The sequence below is a fragment of the Peromyscus maniculatus genome, chromosome 4, assembly GCF_049852395.1.
Source record: "Peromyscus maniculatus bairdii isolate BWxNUB_F1_BW_parent chromosome 4, HU_Pman_BW_mat_3.1, whole genome shotgun sequence".
Classification (NCBI taxonomy): Eukaryota; Metazoa; Chordata; class Mammalia; order Rodentia; family Cricetidae; genus Peromyscus; species Peromyscus maniculatus.
In genome coordinates, this window is record NC_134855.1 from 99,966,927 (window position 1) to 99,992,517 (window position 25,591).

The 25,591-nt window shown below is 46.1% G+C and overlaps 2 protein-coding genes across 14 annotated transcripts in view; both read right to left on the reverse strand.

The window, feature by feature from the left end:
• Positions 1-1,730, reverse strand: part of Spg11 (SPG11 vesicle trafficking associated, spatacsin) — a 76,773-nt gene extending 75,043 nt beyond the window's left edge. The window contains exon 1 of the mRNA XM_042276101.2: positions 1,455-1,730. Within this exon, the coding sequence (XP_042132035.2) occupies positions 1,455-1,705 (251 nt within the window). The 5' untranslated portion in view covers positions 1,706-1,730. The remainder of the gene's footprint in view (positions 1-1,454) is intronic.
• Positions 1,731-2,666: 936 nt separating this feature from the next.
• The window catches only part of Patl2 (PAT1 homolog 2), an 82,480-nt gene continuing 59,555 nt past the window's right edge, over positions 2,667-25,591 (reverse strand). For 3 of the 13 annotated variants that reach the window (XM_042276104.2, XM_076570479.1, XM_076570481.1), the window contains 16 exons: positions 12,913-13,077; positions 12,457-12,541; positions 11,671-11,876; positions 10,513-10,593; positions 9,670-9,779; positions 9,110-9,184; positions 8,757-8,898; positions 8,286-8,406; positions 8,101-8,198; positions 7,857-7,910; positions 7,628-7,761; positions 7,346-7,505; positions 6,747-6,887; positions 5,153-5,247; positions 4,510-4,659; positions 3,184-3,536 (listed from right to left, as the gene is read on the reverse strand). In XM_042276104.2, the coding sequence (XP_042132038.2) occupies positions 3,518-3,536; positions 4,510-4,659; positions 5,153-5,247; positions 6,747-6,887; positions 7,346-7,505; positions 7,628-7,761; positions 7,857-7,910; positions 8,101-8,198; positions 8,286-8,406; positions 8,757-8,898; positions 9,110-9,184; positions 9,670-9,779; positions 10,513-10,593; positions 11,671-11,876; positions 12,457-12,472 (1,602 nt within the window). In that variant the 5' untranslated portion in view covers positions 12,473-12,541; positions 12,913-13,077 and the 3' untranslated portion in view covers positions 3,184-3,517. Of the gene's footprint in view, positions 3,537-4,509; positions 4,660-5,152; positions 5,248-6,746; positions 6,888-7,345; positions 7,506-7,627; positions 7,762-7,856; positions 7,911-8,100; positions 8,407-8,756; positions 8,899-9,109; positions 9,185-9,669; positions 9,780-10,512; positions 10,594-11,670; positions 11,877-12,456; positions 12,693-12,912; positions 13,078-15,944; positions 16,057-25,591 lie in introns of those variants that run through there. The other 10 variants (XM_076570482.1, XM_076570483.1, XM_076570480.1 and 7 more) reach the window with 10 other exon arrangements.

Below are 25,591 nucleotides of genomic sequence, written 5' to 3' on the forward strand. Positions count from 1 at the left end.
TTCAATTAGGTCGTTTAAAAGGGTCTGGGGAGAGAGCTCAGAGGGAAAGCCTGAGGTCTGACTCAACATCCACATCCAAAGCTGGGCATGTGGCTCACACCTCTAATCCCAGAACTGAGAGGTGGGGACAGGAGGCCTGCCGGCTTGAGAGGGTGTAGCCAATTCAGCCCATCCATGAGCTCCAGGTGCAGTGAGAGGCTGTCTCAAAACATTAGTGACGTAGAGGAGACACCTATGTTGATCTCCAGCCCCCACATATGTAGGCACAGGTACTCACACACACAGCAGACACGTGAACACTCACACAGAGGAATAAGGGAAATCTGAGCATGGTGATGCACACTTAGAATTCCGGCCCTGGAGAGTGGAGTAGGATTAATCTACAGCCATCCTTGGTTCAAGGTCAGCCTGAGCTTCACGAGCCCTCATCAGATAAGGCTTATCTCAAGGGGGGTGGTTAAAATACTTGCTGATTTAGCAAACTAGTCTTGTATATACAGAGCTGTTACAGAACTTGGAGATTCCAAAGTGATACCTCTTGGCTATAGTCTCATACCAACTGGTTCTAAAATATTCCCATTTTTAAAAAGGTCATCATGTACTCAGGGTACTCCCAAACTTTATGTAAACTGTCCACCCTGGACCAAGATTTATGAAAGTGGAAAGTGGTACGTTATTGTAATTATCTATCTTCTCAATCCACGGGAGCCTCATATCTAAGACAGAACTGACATGCCAGACATGGAGATAGAGCCTGTACCCTCGGCCCTAGGAAGGGTAAGTCAGGAGGACTGTGAATTGCAAGCCAGCCATCTAGAGACTGCGATTCAAATAAGGAAAAAGGACTGGGATAGTTCAGTGACCCCTGGGCACTTGCATTGGGTGGACAAGTTTAAAGAGAAGGGGGTGTGTGTGGAGCTATGTTTGCAAGAAAACATTATTTCGGTAACAAAAATGAATATTTGAAATGAGTTAGAAATAAGCCTCATCTGGCATCTTTAACCAAAGTCAGGTGTGGTAGCTTAGGCAGAGGCAGGCGGATCTCTGTAGGTTCCAGCCCAGCCCACGATCACGTTCTAGGACTACATAGTAAAGAGGAGGAGGCGGAGGAGGAGGACAGGCTTAGGAGTCCTTTCTGTAACCATCTGTTTTTTTAAGTCAAAGAAACAGCACCTGGGCAGGGACCCATGCAGGGTTCGCAGAGGCTATGGAGGAGTGGGTATCTTCTCTGCCCACCCAGGAAGTGAGGGAGGGAGGTGCAACAAAGTGAGCAGATCACCTCGGGATGGGAGAGGTCCCGAGAGGAGTGGGGCTCAATCCTGAGGTGTTTCCCCGCTGTCACCCCCTCCCACCAACCCGCGCTGAGAGGAGCCTGCGGCTCGCCCTCAGGAGCTGCAGGAGCGGCTCAAGTTTCAGACTCCTCCCACACTCCGCAGCGGTCCCGCCGCACTTACTGCCCAAAGGGGCCTTGGAGGCAGCAGCTGCTTCCACCCCTACTGCCCGGCGCCAAGGAGAGCACTTGGAGACTGCCCGCAGCCGTCAGGCTCCCCAGGGCCTCCTGCCCTCGGTGCAGCTGCGCCCGCGATCCCAGCTGTGCCGCCGCCTCCTCGGCAGGGATCTGCACCAGCAGCACAGGTAGAACCCGCTCCATGGCCCCGGCACAGCCGGGGGAGGCAGCACTTCCGGGCCCGGGCTTGGCAGCCATCTTGGCTCAGGCACTCCTTCCGGTAGAGGCGCCCGCATGCGTCACGGACATGCGCAGTGTTTTGTACCTTGTGACGGTCATCTGAACTGCGAGGCGGTCTTACGCTAGTAATCTTCTTAGCTTGGGGTGGGGGTGGGTCTAAGCAGACTCTTGCAAAACCACACCCACCCTCACTCGGCTCAAGTCGATAAACCTGACGTCCTTTCAGTTGCTTCTGCTGTGCTTGTTACCAAAGCTTTCTGAGGCCGATGCCTGTTCATTAAAACCTAGTCTCTGGTCTCTCTTTGCTTTTTGTGCTATTGTTTTGTGCCATTGTTTGGTCCAACAGTAGGGCAGTTTTCTTGGTAGTAAGGACTCTTTAATAGTATAGAACCATTAAAGAACCCTATCCCCATTTAAAAAACAAACAAACAAACAACAACAAAAACCCCAGGGCCACAAAACAGATTCCCCTACCCCCACGCCCAAAGCTTCAAGAAATCTGCTCGCAGGGAATTTTCCAAGGCAGCTATTCCCATCAGATGCCCTGGAGCCCAGAGTTTGCAAAAGCTGGCAATGTGATTTATCTCCCACCAGGTAGTTTTGAAGAACAGTTTACCCAAAAATCATTCGCTAGGCCCTTCCTCTTCCTGACTACAAAAACTGATTTTCAGACCCTGCACAGTGATTTTCCTGTACCCTTGGATACCCAGCGGCAGGGTTTGGGAGTCCCAACCTCAGACTAGTAGACCTCCTTTTGAGAGCAAACAGTCTATTCTTTATGGTCCTCCACTGAGGATTCTGTTTCTTACAATCATGAAGGTTAACATGAATATTGTAGTCAAATGATATCCTTTGTAACAGATGGAGATGGTGAACCGGCTCACCTTCTATTTTTCTCAGGGAAGTACAAACCGGTATAGAAAATGAAGGGGAGAGAGCTGAGAGGTGTTGGAAAGGCATTTGGGAGAAATCAAACAGTACCTTGTCAAGTTTTTTATTTGATAAAGGCTCCCTAGTGGCCTTGGACTCCCAATGCTCCTTCACTAGCCTTCCAGGTACTTAGGAATACAGGGGTATGCCTCATGTCCAGTCAGCCTTGGTAAACACAGACACATTCACAATCTGAACATTTTGATTCAACTGCAGTCTCTGTCAGCGCACCATCCTGGCTCATCTAGTCTAAAGCCTCTCTCCACTCCAGTCACTCTCAAATCACCCGGTGTTTCTCCTCGGTGTTTATGACTAATTGATATTTTCTGTCAGTTCCTGCCCAACCTTTATGTAAGCCTAAAAGTAGCAGAGACTTGTACACCATTGTTATCCTCCTACCTGAAATGCATCTTGGCTTACAAAAGGAACTCCAGTATTCCTTGATGAATGTAGGGCTTCATTTGACAAAATGCAGCTCATTTCCTATGCCAAGGAAGATGTTTATATCTAAATCTCTCAGCCTTAGCTCAACTGTTTGGTTTATATAAAGTTTGGTAACACTGAAGCAATGTCCCAGATTATACTTTTATTACATACAACAAGGCCTTGTCCCTAATAAGGATATTCTTGACACATTCACAAAAACGGCCTTCATTGTAATTCTAAACTTACAAACAAGTTTCAACATATCATTTGATATTTCTTTAATTTTACCTAAAGTCATGCCTTAATTTTAGGCAAGTCACTTAGCTTTTAACGAGGGACATGACAGTGTTTGTGGCAGGGTCCTCCAATATAACAAAGTATAGGAAATGACTTCAAATGTATCACTGTGGGCAGGTGATATAGTTTCCGTTCTGATATTTCAACTTCTCACAAGTAAGTTCCAGAACTAATAAGTCAGTAGATACAGGGAAGCCTAAAAAGAGAACAAGAGTTAACTGCAAAAAATTCCATTTTTATAAATATTTATGGTTTAATTCGTGCGTGGCTCATTCTAAGAGCTGGTAAATTCTGAGGACAGATTATCTCTGTATTAATTCTCTTATATTCTGGACTAGTCACAACTATTTATTGAATGAATTAGTTATTCAACTTTTCAGATTACTGTTCTGAAATAGCACCTACAAATGACCAAACATTAGAAATAAATGCAAAGGTTTGGCTGAACAGTCCAAAGGACACTAATGAGTACAGAATGGTTACTTAGTAAATACCTGAGGATCTGGATTTTCTTTTTATTGTTTTATTACATTTACATGCTCTATCGCACTCACACAAGACACACCCTCTCTCACACACACCCTCCATCTCTCTCTCTCTCTCTCTCTCTCTCACACACACACACACACACACTCTCTCTCTCACACACACACACTCTCTCACACACACACTCTCTCTCTCACACACACACTCTCTCACACACACTCTCTCTCACACACACACACACACTCTCTCTCACACACACTCTCTCTCACACACACACACTCACACATTCTCTCTCTCTCTCTCTCTCTCTCTCTCTCTCTCTCTCTCTCTCTCTCACACACACACACACACACACTCCACAGTGAACATTTGGAGGTCACAGGACAACTTTTAGGAGTCACTTGTCTCATTCCACCATGTGAGTCTGCCTGCTGAGCCATCTCACTGGCCCTAGAACTAACTACCTTTTTAAATATTTTAATTTTTATTTTTTGAGATTCTCATATCTCACTAAGTAGCTCTGGCTGGCCTGAAACTCACCTCTGACCCTAAGTGCTGAGATCAAAGGCATTATTAGTCCATAGGACTCTGTCTAAAGCACATCATTTTCCATGCTCACGGTTTATAAGCGATTTGATCCACAGACCTGGACCAGGGCTGGGACTGTCTCTGTAAACACTTACTCCATTCTGGCTTCCAGCTGCTGAACTAATTGTTTGTCCATGTGATGGCAGAAGAGGGGAAGCAGGTTCCTGGGGAAGGCTAGGGGTTCTGCCAGGGATGCTGTGGGCAACTGAGATATCTCCCAGGCAACCAGAATCACCAAGTCTGTCCTGAGGGACAGAAAAGAGAAGCCCAACGGAGCTTTTATATTGATGCAGGAAACTCATATCCAGGCAAAATCCCTTATTATTCGTGAACCACTGCAGCCACTGATCCCATCCCAGATAGCCACTGAGGTGACATCTGTCCATTTGGAACATAACTGATAATGCCTATCCATCCTTTTTCCTATTTGATCTTAATAACTCTAAGGAGTTAATAGCACCACTCGCAGACGAAGAAACAGACTAGGAAGTGAAATGTCTCCAAGTTACATTGCAATAGACAGATCAGTTTGGCTCTAAAATGTGTCTTCCTTAATTACTATGACTCTGTCCCCCATGGGAAACTGTGGGGCCAAGAAGATACGGTTCTACTATGTCTTCTTTCTCTGCCCAGCTTCCTCCCTGGTACTTGAATATGTTATGTAGAAATTCTTTCATCAGGCTTACCCTACACATCCAGGGATATTGGAATATATTGACAAGGCCTTTATGATCTTACCAAGCTGCGCAGTCACTGCTGGATTGAAGGGAAGAATCCAGGGATACCAGCTGCTCTCCATGACTCAGCAGGGCATAAAGCAGAGATATCCCGAACTATGAATGATAGGCAGTTCAAGACAAAATGAGTTCACTTAGGTGGTTTTTGCTTCTCTGGTTTTGCTGGCTTCCCCCTAAAAGACAGGCTTGCATGTCCAGATGGAGACCAATACCACAAGAGCTGTCAGAATTTGCAGCTAAACAGAGAACTCTGACATACCCAAAGGAATCACTGCCCTGAACTTTCCACAAGCCTTTGAGAGCTGAGTAAGTGGAGGAACTGGTCAGTAGATGAGGAATGGAGCCTGGACTCTGAGCAGGTAGTCTGTGGGCCAGACTTTCAGAAGTACCACCTTAAGCAGAGATCTACAGATTAGAGTGAACAGGAGAATTCACTAGAGATGGACAGAGTCTGTCAAGTCTAGAGTGGCATACTTAAAACTCGATGTTGTGGCTGCGGTGGAGTTCAGTGCTATGGGAGTGCCAAGTACACACAAGCCCTTGTTTGGATGCTCAGCACAAATAAAATACTTTATCTCTCCTTTAGTAAAAATCTAATATTATAAGCATGTGGGATGCCTCCAATTTTTTTTTTTACTCTAAAAGATACACAATAAAAAGTTTTGAGATTTCTGATGTGGAAGCTCACACCACCAGCAGCCACAGGGAGTCCATCACAAAAGATGTGTCATTCCCCCCCCCCCATACAGATCTCCAGTAGTCCAGGCTAGCCTTGAACTCACCATAAAGACAAAGGTGACTTGAAATCCTGATAGCCTTGCTTCTGCTTTCCCTTACAAGTATGCACTACCATACTCTCTCAGTGTGGTGTTAGAGATCAAAGCCAGAACTTCATGCGTGCCCCACAAGCACCCCCCCCAACTGAGCCACATCCCACAGCCAAGATATGTACTTCTCTTTTCTAAATGCCACCATGGCATTCGCCACAAGCCTCACCATACACTCACAAGCAACAGTGCCAGACAGTATAGAAAGAAAAGAGAGGGAGAGAGATGGGGAAAGGAAGGGGAGAGAGAGAGGAAGTGGGGGAAAGCAGACCACCACACACAGTTCCTCATTGTCTTCCTGGGTTGGGACCAAGGACCCGGTATTTAATAAGCTCTCTCCAGATGATCCTGTGCTCACTGAAAGGTTTTTGTTGTTTTTGAGATAGGTGTAGAGTGGTCTGATGCTTGCTATGAAGCATAAGTTGATCTTGAACTCATGATCCTTCTGCCTCAGCTTCCTGAGTACTAGGAGTATACCACATCCAGTTCTCACTAGACATTGAGAAGTGCTACTGAGAAGATTTGTGCAGAGATGAGACTATTATCTTGATTATTTCTAGTAGTGCCATTTAGAAATCATCTATGGGAGGCCTGTCATGGTGGCACATGTCAACATAAAGATCATGAGTTCAAGGCTATCCTTGATTACAATGGAGAGTTCTAGGCCAACCTAAGCTATGTGAGAACCTGTCTCAAAAAAAAAAAAAAAAAAAATCCCCAAAACACCAAAAGCCATCTGTGGAAAGAAAAGTGTCCCAGATATATCACCTGATTCTGAAGTACCACAGAGATCGGCCGCTCTGAGGAGCCAGGCGGTAGCAACATTAGACCTTGCAGTCCATGGAGGAGTTGACGGAAGGTCAAATGACTGATGTATTTTCCCAGAGGTTTGAACAGTATGTGTAGAGCCTGCAGGAAAATCAGTAAATATCTCTCCCAACTCTACTGCAACTTCATCTCCTCATCCTTTGCCTCCAGTTCCTTCCCTGGCTGACCGGCTTTAGACACCTTGCCGGTCAGGTTGCCTGCCAGGCCTAACACTGCTCATAGCTCTCTAGTCGGAACAGAGCCCTAGAGTACCGACTTATTTTACGTTGGCTTTCTATGGAAGTAGATGAGACTCAGCCGTCTCAAACTCATAGCACACGCACACCTGTACAGCCCTCCACCTGCTTTCCCTTGCTCATCCTATGTGAAGATGGTCTGCTGGGGCTATGGTCGTTTGTTCTGTAACGTCCTTATTTGAGGGGTGGGCAGCACCACTCTACTTCTTGCTGGCATCTGTAGGAAGGGAGGGAGGGAACGGAGGCGGGGAAAGACTCCGACCCCATCGAGACCACCCTTTTTGCTGCTCATCGTCACGGCACCTGGTCAGGCATGTCCTTCAGGATCAGGAGGGGCAGGTGGTAGGTGATATACAGGAGAAGGCTGACAGCTTGATCACGGGGCAAGAAGGGGAGCAGCCGAGCCACCAAAATCTTCCCTTTCCTCACCGACAGCACCTGCAGGAGGCTATCTGCTGTCTCCCTACAGGAGAGAGGAGAGCGTTTTTGAGAGCTGCACTGGGAAGGACGGCTTCCGGCCAGCAGCAAGTCCCCATGACTGCTGGCCCTCCTCTTCTGAGACCGAGGTGGGACTCTCATACTCACTCCAGGTTGTTCTGCTCCTGGGTCTTTAAGGCCTGAAAGAGCTTCTCAACCTGGTTGCTCTGTTCCCCCGAGTGGCAGAGTTGTGGAAACCCATCATTCTGGCCCTCCTCTATCTCTAGTAACTGGAGGAACATCTGGGAATTTGATGGGGGTGGGGTGGTTAATTGACCAATATCCTATCTTTAAAATTTTAGACAAGAGCTTCTCCGGAGCAGTGAGCTTATCTCACCTTCTCAATCAGGGATAATACTCGGAGCCTCTGACTGCTTGCAGCTCCTGTATCCTAGGCACAAAGAGTCCTTGGCCCTCAGCCACACCATCAATGCAGCTGGAAAAGGCTAGATACAAAGTCTGACCACATTGCTTCCTCATCCTTACGTCACAATGTAAGAATGTTTAAACCCCAAACACGAATGTGTTCTAGACAGCAGGGACCAGAAAAAAAAAATTATAGAACGATCACACACTCCTACCTGCTCTTGAGTTCCATGAGAAACAGCATCAATAGCTCGGCGAGGGCTAAAACATGTTGATACAGCTACCTGGCCCAGGGAACCCTCAATTCGTACCACTGCATAAAGAGAGCCGGGAGGAACATGCTTCTCTATAGGGCACGCATACACCCAGATATCCAGCCCAAGCCGCAGTCTGGCCATACCTGACTCATACACTTCTGCCTTCTGGATGTAAGGTGTGACCAGCTTGAGAGACTCAGCCCTCTTCCTCTGTCCAAGCAGGTCTCTGTCTGCCTGTCTCTTCTCTAGCTTCTGATAGTACTCCTGAGGGTCCAGGGAGCAGGCAAGTGTGTGGGCATTTACAAAAAAGTGCACAGAAGTGGACATGCCCACATTTCCAGGGTAGACAAGGGAACCTCTCAAAAGGATGGAGACAAATCTTGGGTACTTTAGCAAACAGTAAATAACCCCATTTGACCAAAATGTAGGAGATTAAATGGGAAGGAGTGTGGGACACCAACTTTAGAAAGACGAATTCTACCATGGAGTGCTGTGTCAGCACCTAAACAGATGTGGCTTCTATGGGCTTCTATGAGAGAGGGTCACAGAAGGCCCAGAAGTTCTCACTCATGTGGCCAAGGTCAAAAGCTGGGACCAGGGGGCCCAGAGCTCACCTGGTAGTAATAATCATCCAGGCGGGGGTTCTCACTCTGCAGCTGAACCATTTGTACTTTTATCACCCAGTCCTTCTCTTTTCGGGTCATGAGGTTAGCATAGGCGTCTGGCTTCAGAGACCAAGGCTTCTTGGCTAGGAGACTTCAAGCCAGCAGAAACATCCCTTTAGGCAAGCCCTGCCACAGTGACTTCCCAAGGAGATGTGAACACGCAGTGGGGTGCTCTTGGAAGGACCGGAAGGTGCAGTGTTGGGTAGCAGTGATGGAGTACCATTATGCAGTGGGGGCAGATGGCTAGTCACAAGGAAATACCCAGTATGCATGCAGACTGCTTCCCCATCGAGAGGCTTTACCTCACGGTTTGACTCTGCTGCCGCAGTAGGATCTGTTGGTGCTGAGGGTGGAGCTGGGTCAGATGACTGGGAAGGCTTAAAAGGAAATCAGCGGAGTGGGAAAACTTCTGCTCTGTACACCAACCCTTCCATCCCTTCAGACCAGGTACGTCAGTGAACATCTAAGGCAGCCCTAGGCATCTACACCCCCCCCCTCCCAAATCAAAAAGCAGAAAGCATCCCAATCCTCATTTCCCCATCCCAAGACATGTTTTTCTGTAATTTGACTACAGACAGTCTAGCCACAGCAGGCAGCCTTTTGGGGTGGTTCTTAGCAGTTGTGAGTCCTCGCCTCAGCTTTGTCAGGGTAGCTGACCTCACTTCTGTAATTTCCTCGGGGCTCTGTTTCTTCAGCTGCCAGGGAGCTGACACTGGACTGTGCTTCCCGATTTTTGTCAGTGAATCTAAGTGTTTTTCTGTGGCAGCTGATAAACGGCGACAGAGGTGGTCCTTGGCCGCCATGCCTTGTGACCTATAGGAAGCACTCAGCTTGTCCTCACAATGCAGCCTGTCACTGGTACCTGAGTTTAGGGGGCCACGGAGTCAGTGGGTTGTACAACAGAAAAGGATCGGGCGAAGGCGGTCGAGGTCCAAAGTGGCAGGCTGGAGAGCTGGCTCTTGGAAACGCAGGCTGGAAAGGAATTGGCGATAGGTAGTCAGGGGATAAGGGGCGAGGAGGGAAATGCTGCCCCTGCTCAGTCACTGCCCTCTGGGCTCCTCGCCTGCCTCTTCCCCTCAACCATTTTGCCCAATGTTTTGCTTTGTTGCGGGACCCTCAAGGCAGCTGTGGAGACTGCTTCCTGCCTTTGACAGTTTGGCACCTCCTAGGAGGGGCCTTTTCAGTCTCCGAGGGTGGGTGGGGAGGATGTGCTCTTGAACAACCCTTATGCTTTGGTGTTTTGTCTTCAGCTACCCAGGGCAGGCTCCTCTGCCTTTTTTCTGCCTTTCCCAAGCCCTCAGCAGAGCTCAATTACCTTATAGCTCTCCCTACAGGAGTTCCTAGTCTTCAGCTCTCACACTATTATGTGTGTGGTTCATGGATAGCAGTAGCCTTTCCTGCCCCTAAGTGCAGTACTTGATCATCCGCTCACAGGAATCTATAGTTGGTCCCATTCTGTATGAGTAGTAGTTGTTCCTGTAGCACTTATTAAGGCCATCTTGCGCCACCTGCCATTTACCAAGCTCTTCTACATGATGTGGCTGTCCACCCCAGACCTATGCGTCATTCTGAGTACTTCATCTCTAGAGCAAGGAGATGGGTGGATTGAGCATAGTGGAAGCAAGGGGCACTCGATCCTTCCAGGAATGGAATGTTCTGGCCACTCAGTCACCTCCTCACAGGATGGAGACCAGAACAGACTCACCTGCCACAGAAAACGCAAGGAGGCTGGTGACATCTCCGGGGCACCAGGGGCCTTGGCTCCAGGAGAACCGAGCAACCCTCTCTGGAACAGAAAGGAAGAAATGTCTTCTGCTCCTGTTACCATGGGAACACGGCTGGGGCCAGCAAAGCCAACTTTCCAACAGCCAGGACAGTAACAGCCTGGCTTCCCCCTTCATCCTCAAGGCCAAATGGTCCAGAATCCTTCCTCCTCCTGAGAAGATAACTAACATTTTAGGAGTAGGTTGCACCTAGCCTCTACTGGAAGTCCTTGTCTTTCTCCACTGGTCATGTGAATTTAAAGATCAAATACTAGGAATGGCCTGCCAAGACACAAGGCTAGAACAAAAGTGACTCACCAATAGCAGGGCTACTGTCTATGGGAGACAAGGACTCTGCTGGGATTGTGTGTCCACACGTGTGTGTGTAGGTATACATGCATGTGCACGGTGTGTGTGTTAGAGGATAACCTCAGATGTTGATCTCCAGGGCTCTTTCCACCTTCCTCTTGGCACAGGATCTCTCATTGGTTGGGAACTTTGCCACATAGGCTGGGCGAGCTGGGCAAGCTGGCTGTAAGGTTCTAAGGTCTCTCTTGTCCACCCCCGCATCTCGCAGTGGCTAAGATTACAGGCACACACTGCTGTGCACAGGGCTTTACATGTGTTCTGAGGATCTGAGGTCAGGTCCTGACATTTGCAAGACAAGGGCTTTACCAACTGAGTTCCCACCCTCCTGCCCCTCCCCCACCCCGGCCTTGTGGAGTTTTGTTGTTTGCTTGGCTTCAGGCTGTGTGTGTGTGTGTGTGTAGTCTGTCTGTCTGTCTGTGACCTGGTCTCTCTGTATAATCCAGACTGGGGGCAAGTCATGATCCTTCTGTTTCTCAGGAGTCTTAGTGGTCGGACTGCACGTGTGCCCCACTGCACCTGGCTTAGGACCTGATTGAGGTAAAGGACAGCTGCAGACACTTCAATGGGAGACAAGAGGAAAGAGGGGGAGAAAAAAGCCTCAATTCAGTGTCGTGCCTGAAATAAACCATGTTAATTCAAAATGGGTCTTAACAAAGAAGCAGAGGTCACGAGAGGAGTGTTGAGTGGCAGACTGTGAACGCCCAAGTTCAGGACTGCTCTCTCTACCCTACCTGCCGTGGTACTTGGATATTTTGGATGGCACTCAGTATGGCTGGATCCCCAAGATCAGCCCCTTCCTCCTCCACATCTGGGGCCTGATTGGAACACACATCTTCCTCTTCATTCTCCTCTTCCACTTCCTCCAGGTGGAAGGCAGAGCCTTCCTTAGGAGCCAAGGGAACAGAGAGTTTGCTTGGCCTCTGGTGTAAGTGCAGGCCTGTGGAAGAAGATGGAGACATTGGTGTGAGAATGCAGATCTAGACAAGCTGACACTCGGTTCAGAAGCTCAGTTCAGAAGCCATTTTTAAACACCACCTCCGTGCTGTTTTAACCCCCTTCCCCCAGGACACTCTCCAGTGAGCCACTGTGAACATGAATGGCACTTGGCCGACACCAAACCCCCTCACTGCTCATACACCACCTCAGTGATCTGAATGGATGGATATACAGCAGGCGTCTTGCTCCTCCGGCTCCTCCTAATCTAACAAGCCCTTCTGATGCCTCTTTAAATGAGCTAGTCTCAGCTGTCCCAACTCAGAGCAACTTAACCCTGTATGCTCCATACTTTACACTGCACAGTTACTGAACGCCATACAGCACTGTCAGCATTGCTGATAAGTTTTTCTTTCCACGATGGCAAGAAAAACAAAAGCCCAGAAAAATCTATCTCAGTAGCTAGCCATGGAAGACCGTTCAGTCTTGGTTACCGAGCCTGGTTTCTCAACTCTGTTGATGTGTATCTCTTGCCTGTGTACCCCTGGACATCTTATGTAGACACCCGGCCCACGTAGGAATACCTGCAAGGCATCTCATCTTGGCAGCCTGTTGGGCTTCCTTGCCAGTTGTGTCCCCCACTGATAGAGAAGCCTCTGGAAGGGAAACCTGGGACAGAGAAGAGATCCAGAAATATTCTCTTCCTCGATAAGGATGGGATGGCCCCCAACACATCCATGGTCTCCTTTCAGCACTGTGGGCAGAGAATTATTGACCCAAGGCCTCAAGAAGCAAGAGTCTGAGCTCTCAGATATACATAGCCCCCACCCTTCCACCGCAGCAGCTCAGCTCCAAGGAGGGACAGAAGCTAGGGGTCTGGCTAAGCACTGGAAGAATACAACCAACCACTTTCTGGGCACAGTGACGACACCCTGCTGCCGACACCCACCACCTTTTCATGTAGGTTAGCCACGGCAGCCTGGGCCAGGGCCTGCCTGCTTCTCCTAGCTTTTGAAGGCTCTGCTCTGCCTCCTGCTCACCTGTTAAAGGGCCAGCGTGCTTCACTGCTGAGGTGGTGTAGAAGAGGAGAACTCTAATAGAGAAAATCCTTAGTCAGGTGTGTCAGGTGTGGTAGCAAGTCAGTGATCCTAGCACGTGAGAGATGGAGACGGGAGGGTCGGGAGTTCAAGGGAAGTTTCGGCTACCTAGGAAATGTGAGGCCAGATTGGACTTCACAAGACTGACTCAAACAACAACAAACCAAGAACACAAACAAGAAAAAAACCTCTTAACTAACTATAGTGGCCCACACCTGTAATCCCAGCCCTTGGGAGGCTTGGGTTTAAGGCCAACCTGGGCTACATAGTGAATTCCAAGTTGGTTTGTTTGCTAGAATTTGGCCTCCTCTCAAAAGATTAAAAAAATAAAAGCAAAGCAAGCAACATCCTTCTTGACTGGGGAAGAGAAATAAACTGTGTATTTAACTTTCTAAGTCTGTGAGAACAATTTATTGGGACTGACATTTTGGGGGCAAAGGCTTAAAAAGGTATCCTTTAAGAAAGGTTTAGGAATTTTGTGAAGAACTTTGCTTCCATTGGATGCCCAAGTTTTACACAAGCCTAATTAGAGAGGAAAGTTCTGGATGCATCCTGAGGCGGTTGCCTCTGGGAAGGGCATTGGAGGTTCCCCCAAGTCCACCTGAGGGTGCTTGAGCCTCTGGGTTACATCAACTGGTTTACTCACCCAGCTGCCAATGATGCACGGCCCTTAAGGGTGAGAACACCTTTGCACGAGACAACACAAACTTACATTTTCTGGGCTACTTTAACAGAAAGAGCTGGGGCTGTAGGCGTGTAGGTCTGTATTTTACTGGAGGTAAAATAGAATTATATTATATTTTTATATTATTTGCTATTATGTGTGCGTGTGGCCTAGACCAGGACCTTATACATGCTAGCCAAGCGCTCTACTGCTGCCTGAGCTCCATGCCCAGTACTCAGGAGGCCAGGGCAGGAAGACTGTTTCCAGTTTGAGGCAAGCGGAGGCTTTAGAGTGAGTTCAGGCCTGGGCTGCCTTGTGAAGTGAGAGCCTGTCTCAAAGCAAACAAATGGAGGAGGTGTAGGGCAGGAAGAGAAGGAGGAGAAACCAACTATACCAAGACTCTGAAGGGACCACAACCTGGCACAGAGATTTTTTTTTTTTCTGCTTCAAGATGCCTAACAACTGTCCATCCAAAAAATGGACCAGTCCAATGCTTGATTGATCCCTGGAGGCAAGGACTATTTTTCAATGGCACACGTAGTGACCTGTATTTTGCCTGGCCTTTGCCTCAGCCTCCTTAACTACTCACATCATTTACGCTGGCAGGAAACTCCTGTTGCAGTGTTACTCCCAGGTAATCCATGGTCTTTGGAGAACCTGTTATTTAGGTTGCAACTGCCCCGGGGTGTGTGATACTCCAGCCACGCCCCCCTCCATGTGGTCCCCTAGGACATTTCTAAGAACATAATGATACCTCAGCATGAATCTTAAAAGAAAAAAAAACATAGATTTCATCTTAAAAAGTGAAACTACACTGAAGATATGCCAAAGTAAATTCCAGATAAAGCAAAGATTTTAAGTAAATAAAACCTCAAACATACTAAAAAATGGGAGGCTGGAAAGATGCTCCATGAGTAAAGGTGCTTGTTGCCAAGCCTGATGACCTGAGTTCAATCCCCGGATCCCACATGGTAAGTTTCCTCCTCGCCTCTTCACACATACACCAGGGTGTGAGCATGTATGTATGGACATGTGTGCGGACACACATACCACAAACAAACATACAAATAAATGTTTAAACATTCTTTTTAAAATTCAACAAGGAGTTGGAGGTGTAGCTCAGTTGTTAGAGCACTTGCCTAGCATGCACATATAAAAATCTAAAATCCAGGCATAGTGGTACGGTACACACCTCTAACACCAGCTCTTGGAAGGAAGAGGCAAGAGGATTGAGAATTCAAGGTCACCATAGCTACACAGAGAGTTGAAGACCAGCTTGGGCTACATAAGACAGTGTCTCAAAAACAAACAAAGAAACAAAAACCAACCAAACAAGCCCCTGCCCCCCAATCTCAAAGGTGTTATTGTTTCTCTGTATATATGCTTCAGGTTACATTATGAGAAAGGTGAATATAGATAAGAAAAGTTGATACTTTGCCTTTCAACCCTGTATTCAATACCAAGTCAAATAATTCTCCAGTGATTTATAGCTCAACACATTAAAAATTTCTGTGTGTGTGTGTGTGTGTGTGTGTGTGTGTGTGTTCAGATGTATGTGCTCATGGGGAGGCTAAGGGATGAAATTGGGTGTCTTCTGTCACTTTCTCTTATTTTTGAGACAAGTTCTCCCACTGAGCCTGGGGCTAGCCATTTCCACTAGGCTGCTTGGCTGTCCATCAAGCTCTTGTGATCTTTCTGTACCGACCTCCAACATTGGGGTTATAGGCACATGCAGCCACACCTGAATTTTATTTAGATTTGATCTCAGGCACCCCTGCTTTCCCACACAATGCTCTTACCCACTGAGCCGTTTCTTCAGAGCCTACACTTTCTATTATCAATATTTAACTGCTACATTTGCAAAAGCCTGGGCAAGTGAATCTTTGGCCATGTCTGACTATGTAACTGACTTTGACCTGTAATTCCCTATGTAGCCCGGGCTGGCCTTAAACTCAGGATCCTCATGCCTCAGCCTTTCAAATACTTGAATTCTAGGACTACATCACTACCTGGGCTTAGAGGTTTGGCTTTCTGCAGACAATAGAAATCTAGCAGAAACCATTGTGTCCACATTGAGTCTCTTCTGACTCTGACAATCCCCCACCTTTGAAGACATCATTGATTAGCTGGTGGTTTGACCTGGGTTGTCCCTTGTTACTGGTCTGATCTGATCCACAGTTTAGGGGGTGGAGGGTGACTGACAGATATCAAGGAGTAGTGGAATCAAACAAAAGACGCACAGAAAACAATTTGTATGGTTAACCCTAAGTAAGTAGGAGCTATAAAGGGGTGGCTGTTAGGCTAAGCCCACCTGGGGTCTGTTCTTGAATTTAATTTTGTCTGTCCTGATCTTCAGATCCTAGGACATCACCACATTCTTTGTCAGGAGCTGGACTTCTGCAGAGTGCAGTACACAACCCAATCTTATAAGAAGAATACAACATACAATCATAAATTAACCAAGGACCAAAACTGTGGGCAACAACAGACTGAGAATGGCCATGCTTAGGAGGCTGTACAAAGCTTAGCAAGTGGACTTTAGCACAAACTTAAATAACTTTAATTTAGCAGATACTTAAATAAACTCTGAGTTTGTTAAGACTTGGTTTCTTGGCCAGATGGTGGTGGCGCAAGCCTTTAATCCCAGCACTTGGGAGGCAGAGGCAGGCAGATCTCTGTGAGTTCGAGGCCAGCCTGGGCTACCAAGTGAGTTCCAGGAAAGGCGCAAAGCTACATAGAGAAACCCTGTCTCGAAAAACCAAAAAAAAAAAAAAAAAAAAGACTTGGTTTCTTAAATAGCTAAAATGTTGACAAACGGCTGAAAACAAAGCAAATATATATATACAAATATAAATGTATGTATGTATATATAAAATCATATCACATGGGCTCCTCCCTCAAACCCTTATCATGAGCTTGTCAATCAATGTAATCTTGACTTAGGCTTTATTGTATACATGGGATTGACTTATCACCAGGAAAATTTTTCACCAAATTGTGCCATGCTTAAAAATTCCTAAAATAGCCTGGTGGTAATCCTAGCACTCAGAAGGCAGAGGCAGGCAGATCTTCATGAGTTCAAGGCCAGTCTGGTATACAGAGTGAATACTAGGACAATCAGGGCTACACAGAAAAATCCCATCTCAAAAATCAAACAACAACAAAATTCCTTAAATAAACCACTCAGGACCAGACTCCCAAAGTTTAAAACAACATTGGCTACTCCGTTATGTTGTACAAACTACCTTTTTGCCTCCTTGTATTGTTACTTTATTGTCTGTGATTTCAGACACCCCACACACAATGCATACACACACACACACACACACACACACACACACACACACACACACACACACAGAGAGAGACAGAGAGAGACAGAGAGAGACAGAGAGAGACAGAGAGAGACAGAGAGAGAGACAGAGAGAGAGACAGAGAATTGAATTGAGTCCAAGAAACATTCACGACACACTATAACAAATTAAGATTATCTGTCCATATATTGTTAAACTATAAAGTTTTTGTTTTGTTTTGTTTTTTTGAGACAGGGTTTCTTTGTGTAGTACTGGGTTCTAGAACTCACTCTGTAGACCAGGCTGGCCTTGAACTCACACAGGTCTGCCTGTCTCTGCCTCCTGAGTACTGGGATTAAAGGTGCGTACCACCACTCAATGTTTATAAAGTTCTTATCTGTTGCAAGTTTTAGGCAAACTTTATTGTTGCTTGGATTTTTAAAAAGACTCTTTTATATTTTTCTTTGTTTCACAAGTCTGCAAGGTATAAAATATTACATTTCATCAAGAGCTAGCCAAGATAACAGAACTTCCAACGACCTTAGACAGTGAGTTGTCTTGTTTAAGGAAGAAGACAGAAGGGAAACACACAGCCTAAGAATCAGGCTGGAGAGATGGCCCAGGGGATATCGGACGTGTGCAGGTGTGAGGCACAGAGCCCCAGGCCTCACTTAAAAACCTGGCAGTTAAGATAGCATGGGAGGCTGGGGTGGGGGTGGGGCACCTGGGTCAAGTTTGCCAGAATCCACCACACTTCAGTAGTCAGTCTTAGCTGGAATCGAGGAGTTCCAGGCTCAACAAGAGATCCTGCTTGGATAAATAACGTGGAGAAGGATCAGTGGAGACATCTCACCACAGCCTCAGGACTCTGTGGTGGTGCACCCATGTGTATGTATACCTAACTGCATGTACACATTTGACCACACAAACATACATATGTGGGGGGTGGGAGGCAAAAAACCCTTTATAACCCTGTATTTCCTGAGTGTGGGGCACACGCTATTTTTGTTTTTAATAGAAGCATAATGGTCAGTTCAGCTTGCCAGAACATGTTCCGAGGGACTGTCCCCAGGAACTGAGGCTGCACCACCCGTTCTAACAGAGCTCTCTGAAACAAACCAAACAGTACAGAAGAGGATTTTTACGTCAGGGAGCACAGAGGCCATAACCCAGGGATGAGAACAGAACAGAATGGATTTTAAACCAGAGGCCAGGCAAGTCTTATCCCAGGAACCAAACCAGAAAGTGCAATGATTCAACTGGTCAGGAGAAAGCTATGCCAAGCGTCAGGGAACAGAGGAAGGAAAAGTCCCCAAGTGAAATCGTTTGGTAACTTTGTAGCCTGGAACTCCAGAGGCCCCAAGTCCAGGCACTGATCAGGACTCCTTCCTAACTCATTGACTTTTTGGGGAGTCCCAGAGCCCTCCCAGTATAGTCTCCAGAATATGCAGCCTGAAGACCGGGGCTCGTGGTTCCTGTTACTGCAGGGGTCAATGAGCAGAGGCCGGACTGGAATCTTTAAGTCAGGCTCTGTCCAGAACCAGAGATCTGAGCAGGCAGTGGGTTAACACCTTAAGAACTGCCTTGTCTCCCATCTCCAGGCAGCAGAGTCCACAGGGAGAAGGTGGGCGGAGGCACGAGGCAGCTGATCATTCTAGAGCCTGGTATTGCCCTGTTCAGGTGGCTGGCCACATTTCTGAGACTTGGGATGTCTCTCTTGCTGTCAGCCCCCAGGCTCTTCTCTCATTCTGTGGATGTTTGGGCCTGGGAACTCAAAACGCCAAGTTTAGTTCATTTCCACTTGTATCAAGGTCATCTATCTGGATGGGCAGGAGGGAGAGGTGGTAACTCAGAACAAACAATCCATTACCAGTGTGTGTGTTAAGATACAGAGTACAAGTATGTCTTTATAATACAGAATATGAATCTACCTGTCCGACCCCATCCCTAATCATTACAAATATTCTTTAAATAAACACTTTTTGTGCTATATCACAGTGTCTTGCTGGGCATCGAGGCCCTTGCCTTTGATCCTAGCACCGGGGAGGCAGAGGCAGGTGGGTCTCTGTGAATTTGAGACCAGCCTGGTCTACGTAGCAAGTTCTAGGCCAGCCAGGGCTACATAGTGACACCCTGTCTCAAAAATATATATAAATAAAAGTTACTTGAGCCAAATGTGGCATGCACACCTGTAACCCAGCACTTAGAAGATGAGGGCCAGAAGATCAGTTCAAAGCCAGTCTGGGCACATGACACCCTATGTCAAATTCATGCTCATATGCACACACACACACACACACACACACACACACACACACACACATACACACACATACACACACACACACACACACACACACACACACACACACACACACACACACATCAGTGTCCATTTCCAGTAGCCAGGGATTTTGGCTAATAGTACCATAAATGGGGAATTCACAAACAGAAATGCAAAGAGCATACATAATATATGTTTAATAAAAAACTGAACATCCAGTAGTTAGACAGGATTTCTAGGCACAGAGGACGCTGGGAAGAAGGGCAGAGTCTCGAGGAGACACAGAGGAAGCAGAAAGCAGAATGGACAGTATGTAGATGAGGTAAACGAGCCTGGGGCAGAACATAGATTAGTAGAAATGGGTTAATTTAAGCTATAAGAGCTAGCTAAAACCAAGCCTAAGCTATTGGCTGAGCTTTCATAATTAATATAAATATCTGTGTCATCTTTTGTGAGCTGGCAGCCCAAAGAAAAGCCAGACTACAAATGGTACCCCCACCCCCGAGGGGGTCCAAATAAAGCATTTATCTAATTATTCTTTATCAATAAAAGCTAGGGAGTCAGATATTGGAGTAAGAACCTGAATTATCAGAGAAGTGGAGGAAAAGCTACCAGTGAGTGACCTCCTCTCTCTTTTGTTCCTTGATCCAAAAGAACCAAGACTCTCTATGCCCTACCCTACTACTTCCTGTGTCTATCTGTCCTCAGTCCTCCAAAACCTCCATGGTTAATTTTGGCCAGCTAGTAGCTAGCTCTGCCCTCTGATTCAAAACAAACTTTATTGGCAGTCTCAGGAGTATCAGAATGTGATCAAAATATCACATAACAGCCTTTAAAGATGTAAAGTAAGGCAATTTTTCAGTGGCAACAACCATCAAGGGAAGGTGTAGGGAGATAAGTAGATCTCTTAAAGTGGGAAGTATAACTTGCTACAAAGTCTCTGGAGGACAGCTTCATGATACATAGGATAAGGAAAAACTGGACATGCCCCTAATGAAAGATTGGGTAACTTTGAGATCTTTGGCAGCAGTTAACTGCAGCTCACACACGATTGAGCCTATATGATAATGAGCATTCAGAGACAGGTAATTCCTGGGGGTCACTCACCAACCTAAGACAGAGCACCTGTGTGGCCTGGGCAGGCATCTCCACGACGGGTAAGGTGACCTGCTGACGTCCCACGCAACCCAAGTCAGAAGCTCATTTTATATATATATATATATATAATTTTACAATACCATTCAGTTCTACATATCAGCCATGGGTTCCCCTATTCTCCCCCCTCCCACTCCCTCCCCTTACCCCCAGCCTACCCCCCATTCCCACCTCCTCCAGGACAAGTCCTCCCCCGAGGACTGCGATCAACCTGGTAGACTCAGTCCAGGCAGGTTCAGTCCCTTCCTCCCAGACTGAGCCAAGTGTCCCTGCATAAGCTCCAAGTTTCAAACAGCCAACTCATGCAATGAGCACAGGACTTGGTCCCACTGCCTAGTTGCCTCCCAAACTGATCAAGCCAATCAACTGTCTCACCTATTCAGAGGGCCTGATCCAGCTGGGGGCCCCTCAACCTTTGGTTCATAGTTCATGTGTTTCCATTCATTTGGCTATTTTTTTTCAATAATTGAGTAAAACTGAAATTTATTATAAGCCACAGTTGTCCTAGAGACCTCCATGCTATATATATAGCCTCTATGGTTCTATGGGTTGTGGTCTGATTGTTCTTTATTTTATATCTAGAATCCACCAATGAGTGAGTACATACCATGACTGTCTTTCTGGGTTTGGGTTACCTCACTCAGGATGATTTTTTCTAGTTCCATCCATTTGCCTGCAAATTTCAAGCTTTCATTGTTTTTCTCTGCTGAGTAGTACTCCATTGTGTATATGTACCACATTTTTTTCATCCATTCTTCCGTTGATGGGCATCTAGGTTGTTTCCAGGTTCTGGCTATTACAAATAGTGCAGAAGCTCATTTTTTAATAAAAGGGGGGCCTGTAGGTACCTGGCCCCCATTTTGGGCAACTGTTGCCTTGCTTGCGGACCTTGACCTTGATATCCTCCCTATGCTAATTCCCTGCCAGGTTCCACCCTCCTAAATGCTTAAGGAAAGTTCCTTGTCTGTGTATTCTGAATAATGGGCGTTAACAGCTTAGATGCAAGATTGTAAAACAACAGTAGCGAACTTCTGCCCTCCAGGGTCCTCCCATTGTGCTGTAAGCCTGTGTTTAGCCTCCTACCCCCTTCAAGAAATGACATTCCGCATTTAAAATTAATGTATATATATACATATATATATATAATTGAATGAATACTACGAATGTAATCTATGAATACCACAAATGTGGTTAATATCACGAGTGTAATTAATGAATATCATGAGTGTAATTTTTTTTTTTTTTTTTTTTGGTTTTTTGAGACAGGGTTTCTCTGTGTAGCTTTGCGCCTTTCCTAGGACTCACTTGGTAGCCCAGGCTGGCCTCGAACTCACAGAGATCCGCCTGGCTCTGCCTCCCGAGTGCTGGGATTAAAGGCTTGCGCCACCACCGCCCGGCTCATGAGTGTAATTTTTTAAAAAAAAGAGAGAGAAAGATTGGGTTAAAAAGCATGGTATAAACTGGGTGTGGTGTAGAAGCCAATAATCCCAGCATTCAGGTGGCTCATGCAGGAAGACTGAATATTTGTGGCCTTCCATAGTGAGAACCCGTCTTTAAAAAATGTAGGTATTTATATAATAAAGTATCATGAAAGTATGAAGACATATCTATACTGTCATAGAAACAGATATAGTGTCCATGATATATGGTTACTTAAAAGCCAGTTTGCATAGAAATATAGGCAAGAGGATTAGATTTTTATTAAGATGTGTGTCCATACACGTATCTTTGTATGAGCCGATAAAGTCCAGGCATAAATACAGCATGGATATCTTGGAAGGCAGAATAACGTGATCTTAATATTAGTTAAACTGTCTAGCATTTTCTTATGGCTGTGAATTTTATAATTAGAAAAAGGGGCCTGGCGGTGGTGGCGCACATCTTTAATCCCAGCACTAGGGAGGCAGAGGCAGGTGGATCTCTGTGAGTTCAGGACTAGCCTGGGCTACAGAGTGAGTTCCAAGAAAGGTGCAAAGTTACACAGAGAAACTCTGTCTCAAAAAAAAAAAAGAAAAAAAAAGGGGGGGTGTTGCTGGGGATGTAACTCTGTAACTCAGTGGTAGAGCTAGCACACCTGGGACCCTGAGCCTGACTCCCAGCACCCCCAAACAAAGAAGAAAAGTCTTAAGGACCAATGGCGAGGAAAAGCAAATAAATAACAAACCCTGTCTCAGTTGGGTGCAGTGGCACACGCCTTTAATCCCAGCACTTGGGGGGCAGAGGCAGGCAGATTTCTGAGTTTGAGGTCAGCCTGGTCTACAGAGCTAGATCCAGGACAGGCTGCAAAGAGAAACCCTGTCTGGAAAAATGGAAAAAAAAAAAAACAAAAACAAAAAACCTGTCCTGCTGGCACTGGATCACAGTCCACAGGGGAAAGTCCACATTCTTTCCCTTGGTTCCAAGGTCCGCGGTTGGCTGTCCCTTACTGGCTCCCAATACAGGTAGCTGCTGTTCTGGTATCATGATCTATTTGCAGGTCTATAAACTACAGTTCACGGAGCTCCTCTGGGGAAAATTTCCCCAGTGCTTAGCAGGTAGCAGAACCCAGGAAAGAACTGTTGAGCGACTGAATGATTTTTGTGGGCACTGATATGTTAGATGGACAAGTTGGGGCAGATCGTGGAAGTATCTGGCACAGGATAAGAAGAAAAAAGGCAAAACTGTGAACACTTTTGTCCTGGTCTAGAAGTCCCCTCTTGTAACTCTCAGCCCCCTTTAATACTGTAAACCTCAAGTAGGGCACAGGCGGTCTGGCCCATTTGGACTGTGGTATCTGTGGAATAACGTACATCAGGCACACTGCCATGGCTGGCCCCTCCCATGCTGTGCTGGGCCCACATCACCAGGGCCGACATAGCTCAGATGAGAGTGGTGAGTGAAGGGGAGGACCCAAGGCTCTAACAAAAATTCCAACTCCCCTCGGCCACAAAGCAGGTGATTTGCTGCTCCCGACGGGAGCATACCCCAAATGCCCTGTGAAGCCAGAGCCTGCTTGGTCAAAGGCAAAACAGACTTTGGAAAGGCAAACATTTATGCAGAACTGAGTTTTTGGTAGCCAGGTCCAAATCTGTGTGCTTCTGGGAAGGAGGACTGGATTGATTTTCTGTTGCTGCTGCAATGAGTTTCTAAGAACTCATTCACTCAGAACAATTTGTCATTTTATGCTTCTGTGGACCCAAAGTCTCATGGAGCTAAAACGAAGGTGTTGGGGCAGCAGCGCTCTCTGGAGACTCTAGGCCCTAGAGTGTAGGGGCTGTTCTTGACTTTTCTGCCTTCTACAGGCTGCCTTCATTTCTTGATTCATAGCTTCTTTCTTTGTCTTAACATTTCTTATCGAATGCCTCTGATTATGCTTCTGTAACAGTATTTCCCTATTAACCCTAGTAAAAAAAAATAGTTCCCTGATTGAAAACAATTTAGATTTATTTTATGTGTATGAATGTTTTGCCTACATGTATGTATGTATACCAGGTGTGTGTGTGTGGTGCCTGCAGAGATCAGAAGAGGGCATCAGATCCCTGGAACTGAGATTACAGATGGCTGTGATCTACCCTGTGAATGATGGGAATCAAGCCTTTGGAAAAGCAGCTGCGGCTCTCAACCACTGAACAATCTCCCCTTTTTAAGGATCCATGCAATTAAAATAGATTTGCTCAACTTGGGGAGGGAGGGCTTATTTCATCTTATACTCCTAGGTAACATGGGAGAAAAAAAGGAGAATGAGGGGAGACACCAGCTCACTGCCCACGGAGCAACAAGATGCCCGCAGACCATTAACGCTACGGCCATATGGCAACATACAGATTAATAGAAATGGGTTGAGTTAAGTTATAAGAGCTAGCTAGCAAGAAGCCTGACTCATAGGCCATACAGTTTGTAAGTAATACAAGCCTTTGTGTGTTTACTTGGGACCAAGCAGCTGTGGGATGCAGGTGGCAGAGATTGTTTGGACCACAGGGCCAGGCAGGACCAGAGAAACTTTTGGCTACATTTGGCCACCCAACGTGGGGCAAGAGTTTCCACCTAAAACCTGAGAGAACTTAAAAAGAAATTCTAAAACTGAGCTAAGAACAGCTTCCTAGTTCTCATGTCTCATGTGGGCTGTAGTACAGAGACAGCATGGTACAGAGACACCACAGCATGGTACAGAGACACCGCAGCATTTGAGCTTGAGCACAGCATGGCGGATTCAGAGATTTAGTTTTTGCTAGTACAGACAAAAAAAATATTTCTGGGCTACACACTGCTTGATGGAGGCATAGACCCACTGCTTCCCAGAGTTGGCGGTGAGCGTGGTTCTCAGAGCTGGCAGTAAATGTTCCTCTGCCCTGTTGTGTCCCAACAGGGCAGAATCAACAGCCTAAGTCACCACACAGCTTAACAGTTTAAAATCTCTCCTAGGCAGAAAAGGATTGATTATAGATTCACAATAACACAGATTCAGACAGAATAAAACTCTAAATGGTTTACAGTATATGTAAAAGGTATGTAATCTTGAGAGAGAGAAGAGAAAGGATATCCATAGTCATAACAATAAAATAAAGTCTTAAAAATAAAATAATATATATAAAAATATAATAAGCCATGTAGAGATGGAAATTACACAGAGTCTGGATTATGTTGTCTTTGGGATTTTTAACTGGAGAGAGACATTTGATTGTAAAGGCTGCTGAGTTAAACCAATATATATATTTTAAAGGTATTTTGACTGCAAAATTTGGGTCTAAGGATATGTTGCTTTGGAAAGGAGGCTCTGCTTTTGTTTCCACAGGAAGCAAGAGGCTGTGGATTTGTTCCAGGTTAAGATGGACCAGATTTGATCAAGTGAGACCACCTGAACCTTGACAGATGGTATCTATCAACAAAGGTTATAGCTGGTCTTCCCAGGACTTAACCACTATCTTGAAATTTCTCAGGACCCCCATAAGATTAAAAGCACCTCCAATCAGCAGGAAGTAGCCTAGAGGACTACACCCACATTCCCCCCCAAAAATGGATTATGGATAATTTGTTGTTGTTTAGGGGGTTGGTTACAAATTGTTATTGGTAATAGTCAATCTCTTTTTAAAATAAGAAAGGGGTATATGATATAAAAATGTAGGATATAGATATAATAGGATAAAAGGGTAGATTATTGAATCTACTTTTAAAAACCAAGAATATTTTTTTGAGACAGGGTTTCTCTGTACAGTTTTGGAGCCTGTCCTGGAACTTGTTCTGTAGACC